General features: G+C 33.7%; 1 protein-coding gene across 4 annotated transcripts in view; it reads left to right on the forward strand.

Annotated features, from left to right (window-relative positions):
- Positions 1-24135, forward strand: part of LOC119835392 (abnormal cell migration protein 10) — a 119007-nt gene that overhangs the window by 90093 nt on the left and 4779 nt on the right. For 2 of the 4 annotated variants that reach the window (XM_038360148.1, XM_038360149.1), the window contains 11 exons: positions 12198-12384; positions 14368-14495; positions 15223-15312; positions 16282-16516; positions 19258-19407; positions 19656-19832; positions 20615-20862; positions 21259-21351; positions 22123-22229; positions 23377-23468; positions 23833-23988. In XM_038360148.1, coding sequence (XP_038216076.1) covers positions 12198-12384; positions 14368-14495; positions 15223-15312; positions 16282-16516; positions 19258-19407; positions 19656-19832; positions 20615-20862; positions 21259-21351; positions 22123-22229; positions 23377-23468; positions 23833-23988 — 1663 coding nt within the window. Of the gene's footprint in view, positions 1-7976; positions 8484-12197; positions 12385-14367; positions 14496-15222; positions 15313-16281; positions 16517-19257; positions 19408-19655; positions 19833-20614; positions 20863-21258; positions 21352-22122; positions 22230-23376; positions 23469-23832; positions 23989-24135 lie in introns of those variants that run through there. The other 2 variants (XM_038360147.1, XM_038360146.1) reach the window with 2 other exon arrangements.

The following is a 24135-nucleotide window of genomic DNA, read 5'->3' on the forward strand; positions in this document are numbered from 1 at the left end:
CATTACAACACACCGCACGCTCGGCGCCAACCACAGATTATAAATACACAGATAAATATAGCATAATTAATTAAACAAATAAAAGAAAGCTGCAAGAATCATGGGTCACGTGTTCCGTGCAGCCGGTGCGCAGGTGCACACACATACTCGTATTATGCCTATGATTTTGCGATACAATCCACACTTCGAATCATTTTTTGTCCGAATCAGAGATTAGATGGTGTTATTGTGAGGCATTTGGATTTTGGACTGGAACGTGACTTTTTCGATATTTGTTGACAGGCTACAAGGAGAAAATTCGTTTAACGAGCATGCTTTTGTGGATGTAAATATCTGATTCGTATATTATCAAAATAATATAGTTTCCTACGATGCCAATAAGTCATTGTTTAAACACTATTTAGAGAAATCCATTGGATGATTAACAAAATCCAGTTTAATAATAACGTAAACGTGGTTGATTTAGGTATTTATTTTCAGGAAAGGTAAAAAATCCCAGGTAAAATGTTGCTCATGAAACATACAATTCATTCTCCGTCTATTATATTGTGTTGCCTAGTTTTTTTTTTTTTTTTTTAAACAAGCAAATCTCAAATTCTTCATGTTGGAAACACAACTGCGACGCAACGTCGTTCGATTGTATTTCCTTTTACGAAAAACCAATGGACACGAAACGATGCGAAGTTTAACTAGTCAAGAATAAACTTAACGACGTATGGTACTAACAGTCGACATAACGCTAACAGACCTTTTTTTCTATTTTTACCGCATTACTATGGAGCGTGCGCATCCATTTTTTCATCTTCATCCGCTGTTAGACAGCTGTTGGCTATACCCTCTTCAGACAAAAAAAAACATAACAGCTTAAGGCGTTAGAACTGCACGAATTCTTAATTCAAATGTGTTCCCAATTTAAATCTTCCGCCGTTCCATTTTGGAACATGTATCACTGTCTTTTAATTTATTTTACAGACATTGGTAAAACGCTCAATGACGTTATCGTTTATTCTATATAAAATCGAAATATAACAACCACAACAAAAAAAAAACAACTTTTAAATACAAAATCTTTATATAAGTATTCTAACTTATATAAGTATTCTATAATTTCAAATTGTCTTTGATTTAAAAATTTTCGCTATACCAACTTCTAGACTCGCATATATCATCAAATATATCAAAGTCCACAGATTGTAGTATATAACACAGCCTCTATGTTTTTATTACTATTATTCCATCAAAAATAACTTGTACCCATTTAAACTTTCACCACTAACCTCCATAGTACTAAAGCGTACACACAAAAACCTCTTACAAAATATACAAAAAATCAATTAGTCAAGTTTCAAATGACCGCCATTTATCTGATACTCTTAAAGAATACAAATTATATGGTCGTTCTTCCAAGTAGGTCACCGCTTGCTTATACGAAATAAGAATTACCTAATTATCCAATAAACTTAGATTACTTTGCTTTTGTGAAATATTTATTCATAGCCGATTGTCTTGGCATTTTATATACTTTTGGAAATATCTCAATACATCATGTCTATCGAACACGTTAGAGTTGGAGTCATAAACAGTTAACAATTATGATAGTATAAGTTTTTAACATCAGCACTTCTTGTATTCTGTAATATTGTTTGAATAGTAAATAAAAATTTCATCCACATCGATAACTTTGAAACACATCAATTGAATTATGTTAATGACGTAGTTATTAGTCAGTATAATAAGCTCTAAACCTAGCTCCTTGGATCTCCATAAAATATTCAACTAAAAACTTACAAGAAATCAAACTATTACCAAATCTATTTCTTATATAATTTACATTCAATAATGAAACTCTTTACAATTTTAAAATTAAAAAGTTTAAAAATTAAATTAGCCTTCGACAACGACGCTATTGTATTCTAAATTCAAAAAATATTGCTGTAAAAACACCAAAGCATTGAATGTTCGCCGTTCGGTGTTCCGACAATTTTTTAGGTTAAGCCACATTTTTACTGCATCGTTTTTGTTTAGGTTTTATGTGTTGCATGTCAATACAGATGGTAAAAAATGTAAATAAACTGATTATTTTATTACTGGAAGCGTTACGAATATTTAAATAAGGTTGTTATTAATATATTAGCATACCGCCCTGAATGCTCGTGTGTTTATTTTGCTCTTCACACATTTTACGATATATGTATTTCAAGTTTTTGTATGTTGTTCTTTGAATGCTTCTTCCTTATTGTTTTTTTCATAAAAAACCAAAGGTATTTTACCCTTAATTGCTCGTCAAACGTAAATTGGTTTTTGAGACAGATTTATTTCTTTGAAATATTAAGAATATTGCTTTATCGGCTTCGTAGACAGTTTGTGATTTTCTATGGAAAAAATGTGGAATTGCAAAATTCATACCGTACTCGATTGAAATACAATTCAATTTACATAAAAGTTGGTGAATCTTTGAAGCATTATTTGTAATTCAATATATATTGTAACCAATATAACCATTGCATGCGTAATAAGAAACAAACGATAAATATATGCAAATATTTTTTTATGTTACAATAAAAACAGTGGATCGGTAGCTACAGGTGAAGTGGACAGGTGTCCGTCCCGACCCAATAAATACGACATCTGGCTGTTGAATATTCTTAAAAATAAACTTCAGTTTTGGTGCATTTGAGATAACTCTGCACCTGCCTGAGGCTGTCGATGTAATCTGACTTCACTTATATACTAGCAGCACGCCCCGACTATGCTCGGTCACACATTTCATAATTAACCATCTGTTTGGATTGTTTATGGACTTAGTTGAATATTTTGCTTTCAAAAAAACCATAGCTAAAGTATGTGTAAAACGTGTGTCAATTGCGTCAATTGCTATTAATTTTATATAACTTATTAACAAAAAGGATTAATAGAAATAACAACTTATTTAATTAAAAAAAAAAAGAAAAAAAAAAATATATGGAGAACGCAAGAAAACACAATTTCCGAACGCCAGCGTTATACTTATTACTATTATAATCATAATACTTAAGTAAATTTAAAAGAATCGAACAGATAAACAAAACGCAATATACTCGGCACAATATCCCCATACAAGCTGTATCGTGGCTCGCTTCCGGTAAGCGAATACAGGTCAAAATGCACTCTTGTTGGACAGGTGGTGGAGAGAACACCTGCCGCCTGGCAGATGGAACCCCGCACCATTATGTGGGATGCAAATACATCTAGTATCGTTGTATTGTAAATCAGCTAGCTATTCGCCCTGGCTTGGATCGGATTGAAGCATACACAATGGATTGAGTTAACCTAGATAATACTACTGTTAAGATATCAACAAAATACGTTGAGTGGTTTCGTGAGAGACGCACGACATGCTTCCATCCTCACGCACTTTCGCATTTATAAGAATCAGTAGGATTTTATACCTATATACAATATTCAATATCTTAATATATAAAAATGCAGTGTCATGATGTATGTTCCCAATGAACTCTTCACCGACTCAACCGATTTTGGTGAAATATGGCATTATATGTGTAATTTGGTCCAACTTATTATAGGATAATTAATTATCTCAATGATTTATAATATTTTTAATTATCACTCAGCCACAGCAATGCACGGCCGGGTATGCTAGTATTATATAGTTGATAAGGCAGTATTAATAAAAAATTTGACTGAAATAATAGAATGCATTAAATGAAGCATATAGATTATGGTTCAATTAATAATTTGAACGAATAAAATACAATCTAGATAGCTCAATACAAACAGATATTTTTCCTAAACAACATCAAATACATTATTATAGCATATTGTACCCGCATCGAGACAGCTGGTCTCTGTTGAGTGTTAATTTTATTGCGACACGTTAAAGCTGTTAGTTTTATTTATTAATACGATGCCACTTACAATATTGTTGGACATTATTTGATGAAAAATATTAAATATTAATTATTATACTAGCTGCGGTTTTGCCCGCGTAAGTCCGTATCCCAGCGGAATATCGGAATAAAAAGTTGCCTATATGTTATTGCAGTTGTTCAGCTATCTACGTACGAAATTTCATTGCAATCGGTTCAGTAGTTTTTGCGTGAAAAAGTAGCAAACACACATAAATCCTGGGATAGCGAAAAAAATAAAACAACATTACGAAATGCATATGTTACTCTAATGAGTTAAATTATTACGTAATTGAATAATTAATTTAAATGAAACTTTAAAAACATTTAACAAATATCCATAAAACAACCTTTGCGCATACTGCAATTGAAACCAAACACAATAAACTAAAAGAATTGTGTACAATACTACAATGAAATTAACTCAAACGCATATGTTTTGCATACATTCCGCAAATCGTCGTCGTTCACATTTGGAAATTGGGAAGATAATAATTTTACCCAATGAAAGCAATTCAAGCGCTTTTCAAGCAATTAAAATGTTAAACACATCCTTTGAGCGCGTTAATAGCGTTGCTATGGTAACAGTTTGTACAAGTTTTGTTTAAGTCTGCTTTAATAGTGCAAATGACTAATTATCTATGCTCATAATATATTTGTTGATTAATTTATGTGCGGCTAGGGATGTCCTATCTTTTTTAAGTTATTTTGTTGTCTAGTTATAGCTAACTAGCTGCGCGCGGTTTTACACGCGTAAGTCCAGCTTTCAGTCCAGAATTCATTGTAGTCGGTTCAGTAATTTTTGCGTAAAAGAGCAACAAACACATACACACATCCTTGCAAACTTTCGCATTTATAATATTACAGTAGGATTATAAAACATACTGTATTTGCTGCTTATTATATATCTAAAAGAGAGTTATTGTACCAGCTTTTTTTATAAAAGCTGCACAAGACTTCTAAATATACAATGTTCTTTATTATACTAGCATTCCGCCCGCGGCTTTGCTCGCGTAGTCACGGATAAGATAGACTCGGGGGGTTACCGACAAAGTTCCCGTTCCCGTAAGATTTCCGGAATAAAAACTATCCTATGTCCTTTCTCGGGTCTAAAACTATCTCTGTACCAAATTTCAACCTAATCGGTTTAGCCATTCTTGAGTTATAAATAGTGTAACTAACACGACTTTCTTTTATATATATAGATCATAATATGTATATTAAGTGTTATAATAACTATCGCCATTTCACCCTTAGGTTATGTCAATAAATTAAGACAAACGTAAAGTCGTAACCGCCACTCTTACATGACATTATGCATTTTAATATTAAACTAGAATAACAAAATGTTAAATGATTTATTTTATTGCCTCACGCTTAGCGCGCGGTTTATTGTGATACAAAAAAAAAAACAGCAACTAATAAGGAAATTGGGAATGGCGTACAAGGTTATCTCAAAATTGAATGCGGGCCATTTTAATTAAGAGCATAGAGCTACATTTCATTGTGTGTACGCAGTAGGGCTTGCTGGTAACTGTCGAAACAATTAAATCAACAAATTTTGCCCTTTCGTTCCCACATTCCCTATTTATGTATATTGTGGTATACAACATCCGCAAAACAAATAATCTTTTGGCCTTCCAAACACAAGAAGAAGAAGAAAATGTATAAAACTATTATATATTAGCTGCGACCCGCGGTTTCACGCGCGTAAGTCCGTATCCCGTAGGAAAATGGGATAAATTGTTGTCTACATATTATTCTAATTGTCCAGCTGTCTACGTACCAAATTTCATTGCAATCGGTTGAGTAGCTTTTGCATGAAAGAGTAACAAACACACATCCTAACAAACTTTCGCATTTATAATAGTAGTATTAGTAGGATAGGATAGGATTTTATCGTTATAAAGATTATATTCCGCCCAAATGGGCATGGATTAGAGTTAAAAAATACATCCTGATGAAAATGACTTCCACAGAGCTTCTTGCTCATTTTTCTTTTTATGTAGAAATTGCATTCTATCTATCTAGACGTGATCTAGACGTGAATCGAAATGCTTAGCCGAAACCCAAACATTATGTGCTTTGGTTCAGAAGCGAAATTTACCGTGAAATACATCTGAGATAAATTGTGGGACAGTTTAGGGCTCGCTGCGCAAGCCCTGATTTACACTCAAGTTTGCTTATATTTGCAAAAAAGCAGTCATTAGAACTATTACATAAAGTAAACTAATCGATTAGAGATCGTGTAATATGTACCAAATAACTTTTATTTGATTTATTTATTTATTTTCTCATCACAAATGATTATCTGTACAAAATATTGTTAAATCTATTGCTTATTACCTAACATTTGTGAGAGACTGGTGCCCGAGATAAGTATAGAATACTTGAGGTACGGGTCACCAGGCCCCCAAGAATTTTCAGTTACATTTATAAGATAAACAATGAACATTATGGACATTACTGAAATGATGAGAATTTTTTGAAGAATATAATATATAAAGTACTTATAATACTAATGGCTATGCTATGTCTAAGTGAATGAATAATGTTGCTAGCTAGCTGCGTCCCGCGGTTTACCCGCGTTTATAGATTGTCCCCGTAAACCTAATAGTCCCGTGAGAATATCTGAATAAATGGTAGTTAATTACCTTAGTTCTTCGTTATACATCAGCTATCCAATTAATTAGTCGGTTATAATATCTTATCATTATAATATACCTATCATTCTGTTAGAATACACGTGTTAGTTCACATATAAAACCGTAAAACGGATGCGAATGAAATTCTGCGTACGGGGAGATTAGAACTTGGCATTAATTTAAGATACTTTTTATCCCTTTGAGTTAAGAAACCGGAGCGGCAAGTTAAAAATATTTGTCCCTCAAGTGTAAGGAAGTGGGGAGGCTTTTTGTTAAGCGTTTTATTTTTAACTTCCACTCGTTATTGTATAAGAATCCCGCCATTAAGAAATGCTGTATTGTTTCGAATGACTAAATATTGCTGTACTTTGTCGTTATTTCACGTTTGTGTTACGTTTCATATATTTACATTATTTTTGTTCAATGTATCGGGTCTCTTAATAAATATTCATACAAAGTGAGAAGATAAGATTTCGAAAAAGGCCAAAAAAGGCTTGAATGCCTTAGATGACGTGAAATTTATTTTGGGTACATAAAGAATTTCTATTTATAATAATCTTACTTCCTTTAATTATTGAATCGTAAAAATTAAAGGAACAGAACATTCGTAAACAGGCCCAGGATCTTTATTGCGGATTGCCACCCTAAATTATACGACAGAAATTCGGGAGTGGCGGGGCGGGGGTACTGCGGGGCACGCACCCGCCTCCGCAGTGTGGTGTAGCCAGTTGTAACGATTTTACTAAAAAATAGGCATTTTTTTTAGATTTGGTAAATTTTATAAAAAATAAAGCAAAAACTAATGATGAAGATCGTAATATTGTCTTTATATTACGATCTCCAAATCCACATGTGTAGACGTTATTTAAAAGAGATTTTTACATACATTATGCACAAATATTGCACATATCTACATTGCGCAAATGTTTGCTGTGAATAACCCAGGTAGGAAGAGATAAAATAACATAAAAAATAAATTGTACGATTTAATTAACTAGTTTAATTTTATGGAACGTTAATATAACAAACATAACTATATACATAATATTACAAATAGTATTTTTTGTTATCTGCAGTTTGTAATGAACGCATTATTTTCTGGTTAAAGATTTTGCTTATAAAAATAAGCTATTGTACTTTCTCAAATTTTGCTGACAGATCACTTCCTACCCAAAGATACTTTTCTATTTCTGGCTCCATTACTTTGTATACGTGTGTGCCGCATTACCTATACATACTAAAGTACTAAAGTAGAACTAATAAATATGCATCGTTATTATATTTGACAGTGTTTACAATATTTGTATCATTATTGAATGAAAGTCATTGAAAGCTTTCGGGAGATCGTGAACGCGGGTGGCAAGTCCCCGGCTGCGACGTTGCTTAGTTATCAACAAAGGAGTAAGGACACGTGTAGGGAACGCGCGCGTCGCACGCCGACTTCCCTCGCCCAACTTACGAGTTGCCAGTTGCGGCTTGCGGGACCACTTCCCCCCCGCCCTTCACCGCGTCGTACTTCAGTCTTCACTAATGCAACTTTAGTTGTAACCGAGACGCTGCGTACGCTCCACGTTCGAATCCACGGCACCCTTTTGTTCTGCTACACTTAAATCGATTGTGAAAACGAAAGTTTTGCAAATATTGACACTGCAGTGCCGAGGTCGACTAGTGCTCGCGTACACCGCGCGACGATCCGCAACCATCCCGCGGAGTTTCTTTGGTGATTTATGAAAAAACGTGAAGGAATAACGGACCGCGCGGCATTTCGGCATGCCTGTGTGTGACTCATTCAGTGCAATGTGAACGAGAAATGATGGACGTGAGTGAAACAAAACGGCGTGGAGGATTCCTCTCCGCGATAAAAGGAAGTTTCCGTCTCAAAAAAGTCAATACACAGCTAGAAAACAAATCTATTGAGTTGGACATGCCTACGGTACGTATCGGCGCCTGCCTGGCGCCATATCTCCCAGCCATCCTATATTACTCTCTACTTAACTTGTAGTGAAAGCCAAGTATTTTTAGAACATAGGGTTAGATAAATTTCCTGACTAGATAACTATATGCGTCGTATTGTATATATTCTTTGCATAATTAGACAAGGGTCATTGTTCTAAAGACAATGCGTTCCTGCCCATGTTTTGGGATGTTGACATGTGTGAGTTAATTAATTCTTAACGCATTAAGCGGATGAGTGTGTGCGACATTTATATTCATATTTATGGTGTAGGATTAATTCCAGGGGCTCTGCTGGGATCTTGGGCTGTAAACAAGTCGACTTGAATTATATACGTGTAATAATAGACGCTGTGACATGTTCCATATATGTCGTGTGTACAATAAAAACTTATCGCTACATTTAATCTTCGTTATTGTTGCAGTTCTACGGGTCGTATTTCTCAGTTATTTTCTTTATAAATTATTATTTAATTTACCTTTTGAATACTAAAACAATACGTCAATAAACAAACCTATATGCGTTAAACTAAAAATAATTGATGATGGTTAAAGATGGTGAAATTAAATTTGGCGCATAAATTCATCTGAATTCCACTTTTGCGTGGCAACACCAGATTACTTAACAGGCGCAATAATAAACAATTACAAGGCATTAATGAATAAACTTTGTTATTTATCCTCCATTCAAGCGTGACAATAATTCTATAAATAAAAATCCATGACACTATAACACTGCAACTCAATAAGATGTAGGTAACAGAGGAAACATTGCGGTTGAACCGGTAAAGCATTGAAATCGACACCGCAAGAGAATCTCATTTACAGATAATTAATAATTGTTATTGAAAATATGAATTTGTAATGCAATCGTAAAATTATCATGAAATAAATTAAAATATAACAATTTGATTTATGTGCGCTGTAGGCTACGATAAATGAATTTTTATAAAAAAACTGATTTAACGAGGGAATAAAAAAAATGTTATGACATGGTTGCAACACCTTCGAAAAATGGAAACTGCAAAAAATAAAATGAGAATTATTGAAATCATATTTAAGCGGGCTTTGTATTCCCTTGACCGCGTTCGCTTAGTGTAATGTCGATTTTAAATACATTGTAGGTACCTAATTCGTCATGTTCATGTACTTTTAAACACCGCCCGAAACCGAACATGAAAATGCTATATTCCTTGTAACATAAGACTTCCAGAAAATCACCCTAAATATTTCCAATACAAGAGAATACAAAAATCGTGAACATTTATACCCAGCAAATTCAAGCGAAGCATAAAATCTGGTTGGCTCGAATGAACGTGTTTATCGGCTTTTATCAACATATACAATACTTGCGTGTTGCTGTTTACGTAATGGGCTGGAGCTTTCAATGATTTGTGTCCTATTGTTCTGAGAATTGTTCATATTTCACTAAAAACAAATTCCCGGACGCTTTATACTCGTACTATGCTATCTAGACATGAGCTGGGTGTCTGGTAAATGATAAACGTTATTCAAACTTTCCGCTCAAATTTTATATTTAACTAGCTTCCCGCCCGCGGCTTCGTCCGCCTCCGTATTGTTCTTACCGTACTTATAATTATAAAAATCAGACCAGCCATTCTCGAGTTTTAGCGAGACTAACGAACAGCAATTCATTTTTATCTATAAGATTCGATTCAGATACTTGAATATTTTTGTGGTTATGACATTTGTCGTTATATTATTCATTATTAAGTAAATTATTACATAAAAATGTGAATATTTTTTGACAGCAGCGTACAAAAGATACAAACAAGTTAAAATGAAACAAGGAAGGATATTTATTATTTTATTTATAAGGGCATTGCCAAATATACACGCAATGCAGAATAATATCCTCTCGTGGTTTCTTTATTTGACATTGCACCAAACTAACCATTAATGATGCTATAATATATCATTTAGTGACGAGACGCCTGTCTCTAAAATCTCAAATTTGATTCGTTATGTACATAAAAAAAGTACTTCGTTTCTGGAGTCTTTATAAAGTTATTTTATGCAATAGTTTAAAACGTTAATAACATCTATTTCTAGATGAAATATACATTTCTGATACATACATTGCTATTATTAAGTCTCTTATTTAAATCCTATCGTAATACATATGTCATACAGTATCAATTAATGTCCATACATTATTATGAAATAAACATTGAATAAAAGTCATCAATTATTATAGATAAATATCAGCCACAACAAATATTAACTTCCGATCGTTGATCTATTTAATTGTTTATCAATATCATTGTCCAAATATAAGTATTATGACTCGCCTTATACGAGTTATTGTTATCAAACATTTAACTAGACGAACCATTACGAAATCCTACTAATACGATAAATACGAGTAAAAAGTTTGTAAGGATGTGTGTGCGCTTGTTGCTCTTTCACGCAAAAACTACTGAACCGATTGCAATGAAATTTGGTACGTAGATAGCTGAACAACTGGAATAACATATAGGCAACTTTTTATCCCGATATTCCTACGGGATACGGACTTACACGGATAAACCGCGGGGCGCAGCTACTATGTATATATTTTCACATATTATGAATCTATGTGAACATTCCAAACTACCAGTAAAGATGAATGCCAAATTAAAAACCTATTTATCTCCGAGCTTGCTGCTTTAAAATAAGTTCAAAGGTATTAACGTGATTTAGTAACACCCATTAGCTTTCTGGTATCTTCCCTTGCGTATACAGGCTAATAGTTTTTTAAAGAGCGATAAAACCTCGCAGCTCACGTCCACATTTGAGATTATCATTAGAGATGTTTCAACCTTTGCCCGTGGATTACAAAAATACAAAAAAAAACACTGAGCAATGCACAGCACAGTTCCTAGTGAATCCTGCCAAGTTGAAACGATCTTGTGGACTGCGGTCACGACTGCGGCGCCGCGCCGAGTTGCGTTTTGAGATTGGCTCTGCCAATTTCGAAACGGTATGTTTTGTTGCGTACGTTTGCTGTGACTAGACACAATTCTATGCGAAGAGTTCGATTAATATTTTCACGGTTTTGCAGATTTCACGGCCATTTATAGGATTAGTCGTGCAGAGCACTGTTTATCTCTCACGCTTACGCTGCATTGGGTTTTATATTGAATTTTATTCAGCACTCATAACAGATGATTAATTGTAAGAAATAGAATAAACTGAATAACCACAAACATGTATTCTATGTTTAGAACGATATTGTTTTTGGAGTAATAGCAATGTAAAGGGAAATATACCCATCAAAATCCAATTTTATAACCGACTCGATAAACTTGTAAAATGACTACCAAATTTGTATTTTAATATTTTAAAAGGAAAAATCCTATATATATATAACATGCTATACTGAAACCGATTATGGGAAATCGTACATATTATATAGTATATGTAAAGCTAAGATAGAAACTCATAATCCTGCCAGGCAAAAAAAAGGGTAGAAATTGGTGGTCTGTATTGGGTATACAGACCACCAATTTCTACCCTTTTTTTGTATTTTTACAAATCCTACCCATAGGTTGCCTGGTAGAAATCGCCTAGTAGCGATAAGGCCACATTTTTGAATCTATATTTTGTTTTCCATTTTTTATATTTATTATAATGAAATTGGTGCTAAAAAATTCATATTAGTATTATTATTATAATCACTCCAATCTTGCAGGGTCTCAACTCGTCCACCGACGCATCAGCAATGCGGCCACTAGAGATCGTGGCTCCCCGGATAGACACTTACCGCTTCTCGATGGCAAACCTAGAAGAGACACAGGACGCTGATCTGGACGCTATATTAGGGGAGCTGTGCGCTCTGGACTCGGAGTACGATGAGGAACTATCCAGAGTTTCCACAGGTTAGCCAACATTGTATTTCAGGTTTCGTAGGGGGTTGTTGTTTTAAGTAACTACGCTATCACGTGCCGGATGCGCTCTGCTTTCAGAATCTGTGTGTAATTTATATGTTTAATGAATATTAAAGAGATTTGTTGAATGAATAAGTGTTGTAGTTTGAATCCTGCCCTTGTAGCAGTAGGACTTGGCTCACCGATCAACTATAAATTCTTATATGTCATTAACTTAGTGACGTTTTCTAATAATATACATCGAACATAATCTATACGACAGCTGGTTTAATTATAAAAATATCGTTAACACGCAACCCTCAATAATAGTTATTAATGGGGGCATTTTATTATTGGAAGGGAAGTTTAACAGGGCGCAGTGAACCCTTTCTTTTAGCTTCCGATTATCCAATGCTCTTCAAGTTACAAACAAATATAATACAAATATGCTAGTATAGATCATATTCGTGTTAAAATAGTGTAATTTCTGTAAGTGAGATCCTCGTATATACAAGGATTCATTTAAATAATTGATTACATTGTATTTCGCAAGTTTTTGTTGCGATTTTTCTATGCATTTAAAATAATTTATTTATTAAAATAATGAAAGCCTTTGACTTAAACATTCTGTAGAAAATAGAGTATAGTTTTTGGAAACAAAATGTTTCGAGCACAAAATTCTATTTTTAAATTTAAATGGAAAAACACCACCAAGTTTTTGTTTCTGTGAGTACAACTTTTGTAAACTGCAAAATGAATATTCCTCACAAAATGCAGTCCAAATTAATTAAAAACGTATACATATTACAGAAGTTATGTTATATTATTTTAACTAGTTCAGGGGGCTACGCGTAGCTTTTCAGACATGTATATATGAAATGAATAGAAAACGTTTAATTTCGACATTCTATGAAATGGTTATAAACAATTCAATTACGCAATATGTATTCTTTTACTCGTTTTGCGTAGAGATCTAGGTAGAGAAAAGTAAAGATAAAATATTTTTATTTTTTCAAATAAGTATTTTGTAAGCGCGTACTGCCAAGGCTGAATCCCATTCAACAGCAACAATAGCTAACTTAACTTCGCAAATATAATCGTATAACAAATCAATTAAGCCTGCGGCGAAAGAAACACGAATTACGAAAATGCCAACACGAAACTCTGAACAATAGCTATTTCAAAAAGCTCGAAAAGGCGTGTTTTAAGCATCCAGCACAGCAATCACATGGAAACCGTTACATTGAAACAGTTACCTATACACTTTAGACCAACGTTTTAACTTTGTAATTTGCAAAGGCTTGTTTCAAACATTTTTGTCAACGTCTCGCGGCTTTGGCAAGTGACACGCTGGCAACACCATCAAAAATAAATTCAAAGAACTCGTTTGCGCCTTTGGAATTCAAGGAAGCAAACATTCTGCGAGTGTTACCGATTGCGACTGCCAGCTCAAGGATTGACTGCAAAGGGCTTTTTAAAGTACATTCTTAACACTGTAAAGAAAATTCTAGAAACACCGAATTTTAAAAGACTCCCTTAATATGAATATAAACTTCAATAATCTGAATTGGTTATTGAGGTTTAACCTAACTTGATGGCATTATATTTATTATATATAAAATCCAGTGTCATGTATGTTCCCAATGAACTCTTCACCAACTCAACCGATTTTAATGAAATTTGGCATTTTATGTGTAATTTGGCCCAACTTAAGATATAGGATAGTTTTTATTTAGATTAATTATCCTAATTACTTATAATCTTAATATTTTTAATTATTACTCAGTCACAGCAACGCGTGGCCTGGTATATAACGCTTGTTTAATAAATTGCAGTGTTTTAACAAACATTAAAGTTATCCAGCTTTTAAGTGCTTTAAAAAAAACATCCTACCCGGGCACTACTGATCTTAGATCATATACTTAATAGCATATATATTGAATACCTTATATATTATCTTGTGATTACCAAGTAAGCAACTATATCTTTTGACAGATTTCTCGACGACATCAAAAGAGCGGGCTGAGGGGGAGGGTCCGCAGCGCCAAGACAACAAAGAGGATGGCGCTTCCAGCATCGCTCGCACCGACTCGCCAGATAACGACTCCGCTTTCAGTGACACTGTGAGTGCCTAACTAACCGCTTCTGTATAGGTGTAACGGGTTCGAAACGATAAAACAACAGCATGTGTTACTTAGAAATAATGAAGGTTTCTGTTATTGAAAGAATTTCGTAATAATGGGTAGCTGTAATGTTATAGCGTATTTATCAGAGCGATATAAATGTATGTTTTTTGTGATCTTACCGAGCAATGAACAAATACACGGGTTAGGGGGCTTGTTAATTAATTTTAATAAATGCGGAGTACATTCCCAGACTTCTATAATTATCTATTATTAAATAAATGTCACAGCCCTTCGAAACAAAAACAAACCATAATATACCGTGAAGGCAGTCGCTCAAGAATGTACTGTTACGTACGTTAGTATTAATAAAGGAAATAATTATAAACATAGTATTTCCTTTATAAGGTTATAATGCAAGAATAAAGTTATATGATTAAACCTATGGACATGACCAGTGATTATATACATAATTGTTATTTATAAAAGTATACGCTTTGTCATTTATTACCATTTTCAATAAATGCATTAGTACTTAATACTGACGTATTTAATTTCCCCATACATAATAGCAAAGTACAATCATAAAAAAAGTTAATTTCGAATTATTATTTCTATGTGTAAGTTTAGTATTTAAAATGTTTATTAATACTTATTCGTTTTGATGTAACAAAGAAATTAAGGAATTTTTTTTATATATAATATAAATTATTATTTTATCCGACAGGTATCGATGTTATCCAGTGAATCGTCAGCCTCTAGCAGTGCCAGCTCTAAATGCAAACAAATGAAGCTAACCATCCACCCCAATCAGAAGGTGAGTTCCATTTTATACTTAGTACGGTCAGCAATAAAATTATAAAATTAGCAAAAAATAAGGATTACAGAATCAAATTTTTTTACATAAACTTATTTTAAAGTGATATCGTGGCTTGCTGACTATACTTCATGCAAATAATTTTCTAAACAGAAGTAAAAGCTTTTATGTTATACTTAGCTTTACTAAATTAATTTCTTCGTCAATAAATCGTTTAATAGTAGCAAGCATTTATCAATAAACTGCTTTTATTTGACTTAGGCATAAGCCTTGTATAATCTAATTAATACGGTGTTTAATATTTATTTCATAATAATATTTTATGTTCTTTTATTCCGGAACATTCTATAAACAATGTTTTACTATATGTAACGTCTCTGATACATATGAACATGTTTATTATTTTAAACATAATTATTTACAAATTTTCTTGTATTCTAAAGTATTATGTATTTCTTCTAAATAAACATTTAAAAACATAATTTAACATGCATCGTATATAACCTAGTTAATATCATTTATACAAAACATTTTACAAAAACAATAAAAAAAAAAAATAATAAATACAATTTCTATGTCAACTTATTCATCTCTAAATGTATATGTAATAGCTATGTAAATAATAATAAAATGTGAACAAAGGTTTATAATATTAATTTTAATTGGAAATCGAACACAAATGTTATTCCCAAATATATTTCATATTCAAATTTAAACGTAAAATTGATAAAACATTAAGAACATATTATTTAGATATATATATTTATATATTATAGATTTTAAAAAGCCAGAGCACCAGAACTCAGTACAATCTATGTTCACATAATATCATGTATTTATCTTTTAACACTCCAGTAATCGACTAGTGTTCCGAACGTTTTAATAACAGCCTTTGCCAATATATTTTTGTTTCGCCATCAACATTTGTTTGCCGGTAGCCGAATAGCTTCATAATCGTACCGCTTACAGGACACACTTTACCAACAGAAGGCCGATAAAATCAAGTTGGCATTGGAGAGAATGCGAGAAGCCAACGTCAAGAAGCTATTCATCAAGGCCTTCTCCACGGACGGCTCTTCCAAGAGTCTGCTGGTGGATGAGAAGATGTCCTGTGGCTACGTCACCAGACTGCTCGCTGACAAGAATCACGTCACTATGGAGCCGAAGTGGGCGATCGTGGAGCATTTACCCGATTTACACATGGGTGAGATATATTTAGGTTTCAGCGCTTGTCTTTAATATCTGTGAACCATATAAATAGATGGGTTTTTCACTCACGTAAACTTTCATACGCTTATTATAATTTTATTTAATAGATCTTGTCAGGAAGCTGAGAAAGAGGCTCTTATACTTACAACGTTTAAGTCGCCATTTACCTTGATTATACAATGTTTTAATCCAATCAAAACTATTTATTTCGTTTCATTTAAAATCTGAAACCGAAGTATGGATAAATTTATCGCTCGCTCGCGTATTATTTGCATCGCGAACGAACTCCTAAATTAAGTTTAGATATAAATTTAGCTCGATACCAGTTGCAATCTGCTATTCCAATATGGGAGCACTAATCCCGCAAGTTTATATATCGGTACATATTAAAGTCTATAAACGTCCTCCGATGCGGAATTCGTCAATTTGAGAGTTGATAGTACTGTAAAAGACTAATGAAAATACCGTGCTATTTATTTTAATAAAATGAGCATCAAACTGTTAATTGGAACACTGAAATTGCATACGTGAAATTAAGTGAAACACGCAATTATGAGTAATTCAAAATTAATCATTTAACTTTACACTAGCTTATCAATTATTTACGGAAATAATTACCCTCAATTTATTACACTTTAAAATAAAATGATAATAATAAAAAAATACAGTAAATAAAACTGAACACCATACAACTGTAAGTGCGAAAATGAATTTGTTTGTTTGTTACGCTTTCACGCCCTAACTACTCAACCGATAATTAGGAAATCTTGTGAGCACACTGTAAAGATGATGCTGGAAAAATCTAGAAACAAAATATATTTAAATCATGTATAGAAGCGACGAACTAAATAGTTCAATAGGTTTGTTTTAATTAGCATTTTTTAAATTTTATATTATTTTCTTTCATTCTATACAATTCATTTTTACAGTAATTGAAAAATGACACTTACAGGATAGAATGACATTTATGTCTATTAACTTTATGTGAAACAGTGATGTTTGGATTTTACGTAAAACAAATAAAAACAAAACTCGTGTCTTTTGGTAAAACAAAGCAAGTCTCAACAGATGGTTTGTGCCGCTTCAGCTTATCGCAATAGCAAACCGCAGATACGGGTGTTGACTTTCACTAATATTTTAAAAAGTATTTAATGAAATGTATTGTTTTACATATTTAAATAGATGTATGTGCACATAATTGAGAGTTTTTTAAACAATGAGAAAGAAATTGATCTCGGGATGTAACACGCGTCATTCGCCGTACTGTAAGCAACGTCTGACCTTTTGGGATGTCCCTTGCCATATATTGAGGTGATAAACAACCATCGCAACTATAAGCTTTACATACTACAAGTTGTACTATGAACTAGATCGAATAATTATATGAAGTGAGAAGGTATAAATATTCATTAATCTATAATGGTATGCCTTGCCTTCATCTTAGTGAGTGTACGACTCGTGACAATTAACATTAATATCCAGAGAAATACATCAGCAATCAGTATTCTCACAGGCGGCTCTTGTGCAATTCTCGATCTTATAAATGAAGTTACATTTTGAGTTATGTGTACCTAATTAGGCTTTACGTATTTTTTTTTATCACTGCAATGATATTTAGTATAGTTTGTCCATATCACGAATGTTTCATTAAAGATACCATTCTGTATTTCATATTTAACAATTTAAAGCAATTAATATGAATTGCAATCTATTTAGCTTAAAATACTTTACGATCCAGCTGGGAATAGGATCGATTCAGTTAATTGAAACGAATTGATAAAATCAGTTTATTAGTAACATTTGTTTAAATTTTTCGCAGAGCATCTTTGCTCCGGGCAAAATCTAATAAAAAATGCTTCGCGAGGCATTTGCGTGAGGTAGGACTATGAGGACATGAGGCATGTCCGAGCAGCCGAGGAAAACGCGTGTTTGTTGTTTTTCAAATGCGCCTCAGTTGTTTACCATATGCACTCTAGATAGCTGCCACCACATCGCTTACCGTGTGGTGCGATGATGTCTTAACTCTCAGTCAAAAGAAAAAGTAGCTCGGGCTTGCCGCGCCCATCAGCTTTACGGAGTTACCAAAGCGACCACGTTTGGTTGGAGACCTGAGAAAAAGAGAACCAGGCAAAATAAAATGTATTGTAATGCAAAGGTTTCCAAGTCAACCGTATCATTCAAACGACATTTAATACATCATTGTAATTGACGTTCCGTTTTTTAGTTTGATCGCTTGATATACTCTTTAAGTAATCATTGCATCAAAACCTTACCACTAATTCAATTGTTCCAAACTAATTTTCAAAAAAGCTTTAATCCTAATTGAATAGTGACTAAATTTGCTTAATTGGTAATTTCCACAAATTTAGGACAGTTACCATCATCCATTCCCATTTCCCGGAAAAGCTACGGAAGAGAACCGAAACGAACCAATTAGAATACAATCAATCACTGCTATGTCCACATCGGTTTGAAAGTAGACTCATAACATCAAATTTATCGCTATCAACTATGTTTTGCTGGAATATAACTGGCCAAACTGGTTCATAAAAGACTTCAAGATAAAAAATATAGCCTAGGCTGTCTATATTAAAACATTTGATTTGTATCAGTTAAACAAATGTGGATTTAGAAATGCCCCGTTCATATGCTTCCTTTCAATTGTATTTTTTTTCTTTATTCTGTTTGGGTCGTTCCTTATCGTGCTACTTTAGCTGACCACCGTCTGTTTCCCAGAGCGTGTATACGAAGATCACGAGATGCTGGTGGACAACCTGATGCTATGGACACGTGAGTCCAAGAACAAGATTCTCTTCACGGAGAGGCCGGAAAAGAACTCCCTCTTCCAGACCCCAGAGAAGTTCCTTCTTAGCGAGGATGATAGAGGTTTGTGGAACGAGTTTAGTTGTACCTGATATTTGATTTTGTGTCATATATAATTCATTCTAATTAGTCACACGATTTTGAAAAAAATACTTAATCTAATTTTGCGGGTAAGCATTTTAATAAGGATTTTGTATTTATATCGTGTATATTATATGAAAAAAAATCCCATTATATTATAGATATCCCTAAGAAATAATGAAATTCTCGAATTCTTGGAAACCATAAATAAATACTATAATGTCACATAGGCTGGTCGTCAGACGACGAGCACCTGCGGCAAGTGATCATCGAGGAATTCTTCAACGCGAGCACCTCCACGCCATCCGTCTCCGGCCACCTGGTACCTCCCATGGAGGGCTTCCTCTACCTGAAGAGTGATGCCAAGAAGGGTTGGAAAAAGTACTACTTCGTGCTGCGACCTTCTGGTAAGTGATTTAGAAAAAGTGAAAAGTGTTTCTGTTATATTTTTACGATCGTAGACGGATTGGATTAAGTGAATAAATCGCAATGTAAATTTGGATTTATACGTGTTATCCGGAAAAAATATGCCTGTGACGTTGCGAATTCTCATGTGCTATGCGAATGTTATTTTTTAAGATATAATAAGGAAATTACATTTCTTTTTTATTGTTACAACTTATAAACTGTTTTAAGGGCTGATTCGTTCAACGGATTTATATTATTTACGTATAATCTCAATAATGATGAATTTCGCAAAAAAGAATGTAGTTTGCATAAATTGGAGCGCGGTTCCCCTACGCGTGTCTGTGGTCTGAATCTCATTATTGATGCTAATGTTTAATGAATGTGAAACATAGACAATTTGAAAGCAAACTCATCTGTAATCGAATCTTTTTTATTTAATTGAATTACCCATTATTACATCTATAAATATTTACTACGTTGATGTATCAGTGCTTGCAATCATTTAATACAAGTCATAGTCGCCCCCTTGGTTTTCCATTTCGATTTCTAAATTAAAAATGACATACTTACTCGTACCGTTACGTATATGCCGTGGAAGTCGCATTAAAATCAGACGGATAAAAACTAAATCTTCATTCATAGGTTCCTGTAGTTGCATAATTAAATCATATTAATTCGAGACAAGATTAATATTTTGAGTCAATCGACCAGCCCTAAAAACAGCCCTAAAACCAGCCAACCTCATTCATGTCCACCAACTCAGGCACCGTTTCCCCGATAGGTCTCTACTACGTGCCCAAGGACAAAGTGAAAACCCTCAAGGAGCTGGTCTGCTTATGCACCTTCGACACCAACGAGGTGTACACCGGCATCAACTGGAGGAAGAAGTACAAGTCCCCAACCGACTTCTGCTTCGCAATCAAACACCCTCGGCTGCAGCAGCCAAAGAGCGTCAAGTTCATCAAGTTCCTTTGCGCTGATGATCAGCAGACCCTAGACAGGTGGATCACGGCCATGCGGATAGCGAAGGTGAGTGCAGGGGTTCAGCCTACTAGTTTCAACTGTCTGTACCTGCAGAGTTAGGCTTCCACTTCTTTATCACTGTTTTACTTCTGAATGTGTAAATATATTTATTTACGCTCAGGACGATCGCTCGCTCGCGTACGCTCTCTAGCTTAGATTGCTTGCTAACTTTAAGCTTAAGTAGCGTGATGGATTATGACCTGATGATGAAAATTATACACTCTCAGGGTGTGCATATTTATTCTACTATAACTATGTGGTATCCCATATTATGTACATATATATAATGGTCATTAAAATCGGGTCATTGCATGATCACCACAGAACCGTAGAAACATACTTATAATTTCAATATTACATTGGTAATTTTCACCAAATTTCACACAAAATGTTTTTTTTTAGCATGGCCGACAACTACTTGAGAACTATCGCTCGCTGGTCGAGGAGCTCACACAAGAAGATCTGGACCACTTGGCCCACGCGCGATCATGCTCTGTAAGATATTATTAATTCCCATTCTATTTCATTCATTTTTTTATAAAAAAGCTTTTAACAGCCATTTCATATATCTTTATCAGAGGAACATAAAGTTTTTTAATGTATTTCCAAATCAAGGATTTAATTTAAAAATCCATTTAACAGTGTGGCTAAATTATGAATAAGTTATAAAAAATAGGAAATGGCAAAATGAAAAAAGACCCGAAAACAATATGAGTACATACTTCACAATAATAATACCTGCTTCTTACTATTCTAAATGTTATATGGCATGAACTACATCAACATTTCTCTGTAACCCTGCCGACATCTATGTTCATTATTTGTAACAATTTTCCATACACTTGCCTAACGCTAACAATACAACGTGGTTTTAGTTTCATTCTAATAAACGCACTTGACAATAGATGTCGCTGTAATTAAAAAGGAATATTTTTCATGGTCATGAAGAAAATTAAACTTAAAGGGAACTGTATATATAATTTTCAGACGACTTAAAAAAATAGGAGCTTATCAACTCGACTGTATTTTTCATTTTTTGTTTGTACCTCATAACATTTTACTGGATGAACCGATTTTGGTCTTGTTCTGTTAATTTGGCAGCGGTTTAGTATTTAGTTAAAAATTATTATTGTACAATGTTGTAATAAATTTAAAGCTTCCATGAGGATTCCATTATATTCTCAACCGATTTTAGAAAAAGTATACTCCACTGTATTATGGCAACATAATTTTAAGTCAAATAAAGATTTAATATTATCATTACAGATAACTTCAATACCAACAAAGACCAGCAACCCGCCAGCGGCTACCAACCCCGCCCCACCCCCTTCCAGCAACGTCAGTGTTGCTAACTCCGACACCAGCAGCGGAAGGTTGGTATAGCCATATTCTACAGAGTAAATGCGAATTTTGTATATAAAATGTTGTATTATTTCATGTGATGCGAATGTATATGCAAATGTATTTTTATTGCTGGGCGATGGTTAATTAAAATGTGTTGTATAACGTATGTATAATTATTTTATTTATGTCGTCTGCTTTAGCGTTGTGATCACTCAAGAATGTCATTTGTATATCTGTTGTGTGGAACCAATTTTATTTATAACTAGCTGGGCCCCGCGGTTTCACCCGCGTAAGTCTGTATCCCGAAGGAATATCAGGATAAAAAATTGCCTATGTGTTTTTCCAGTTGTCTAGCTATCTACGTACCAAATTTCATTTCAATCGATTCAGTAGATTTTTCGTGAAAGAAACTTTCTCGTTTATAATATTAGTAGGATTACATAGTTAAATCTTAAATGGGCGTGCAGAGTAAAATATAAAATTTTCAACTTATCGATACCAAAATAATAATGATACGTTATTTATTTTGCTTAACTTTCTGATCTATAACAACTCCCTAAGCACTAAGGATACAAAAATGTTTGTTGCTCGCTTGGTTAGGTTTGCTTAAACGTCCAATTTATAGGAATAATTTAAACAGTCTATCATAAGCCCAGAGGGATTCAATATATTTCAACTTAGCTTCTTTCAAAGGACATATTGATTTGATAAAACACATTCGAAATGGAGTCTTTATAGACACCAAGAAGCTCCCTTCAAGCCATTTGTATATAACTTTTTTCAAACAATCACGCATTGAATAATATTGACATACATATCTATTGCGAATCTTTGAACATTCATAATTATGATAACCCATTTATCATAATGACCCCCAAAATAAAATTTTCTGTCACATGATAGACTTATAATATTATGTATTAGAACTGTTTCATAACATTCAAAGTCCTACAACACATAATTCCAGCCATTCCACATTAATTAGTTAAAATAAATTCAAAATTAATGCTTAACACATTTATTATTATGTGTGCAATAAAACCTTATAATTAAACTTATTACAACCATTTTAATCAACAATTTTTTCTCTCTTCCTGACCTACCCCAGTAAAATATATTTAAGTAAAGTTAAGTATATTTGATAAATATGTTTAATTATCTATATATTGTCCATAGACACTCCCGCGCATCGTCATCTAGTTCGAGCGGGTGTCTGTCAGATGGCGGCACTGCGTCGGAGAGCGCATTCGACTGCGAGTTTCCTATGGGTAAGTTATTCTAAATGATGGGTAGATAATACAGTTTCCTGATGTCCGTTTTTATGAAGATAAATATATACTTTCAAAAACAAATAGTACTATGAAGAGTCATCACAAAATACTCATGTTCTACAAAATGCTATAAAATAATGAAATTTTTCCTATCTATTTAAAGTTTATAGTATCCATAAATTAAAGACAGTTGTACATTTAAAGAAATGCATAAAGTGGGTTAAAAAAAGGAAAGGAGTTTCTATGAGGGTGAGTGTTTTGAAATAACGCAGTTGACGCAGGTGCAGCTAGTAATCTTTTATCATGTACCGTAGTCCATGAATTGTTTAACACTTTTTTAATAATTCTACTACAAAAACAGGCACGATAAAACGCAAGCCTTCCATGAAGCCCAACATACCTCTCACGTGGATGACTCGGCAGCTGAAGGAAATGGCAGAGAAGGATGACCCCGAGCCGAACGACTGCGGTACGCTCACGAGACGACCGCGGAACGACAACGCGAAACGACATGCCGGTGGGTACACGATATTTCGTGGTAATTTCTTTCTTTGTTTCCACAATTTGACGTTATACTTAAATATTTAAAGTTATTTACCATTCTTGTTTTAATGGACTAAAGCATATATCATAGCATAAAATTGCATCAAAAAACGTACAAAAG

This window comes from Zerene cesonia, chromosome Z, assembly GCF_012273895.1.
Source record: "Zerene cesonia ecotype Mississippi chromosome Z, Zerene_cesonia_1.1, whole genome shotgun sequence".
Taxonomy (NCBI): Eukaryota; Metazoa; Arthropoda; class Insecta; order Lepidoptera; family Pieridae; genus Zerene; species Zerene cesonia.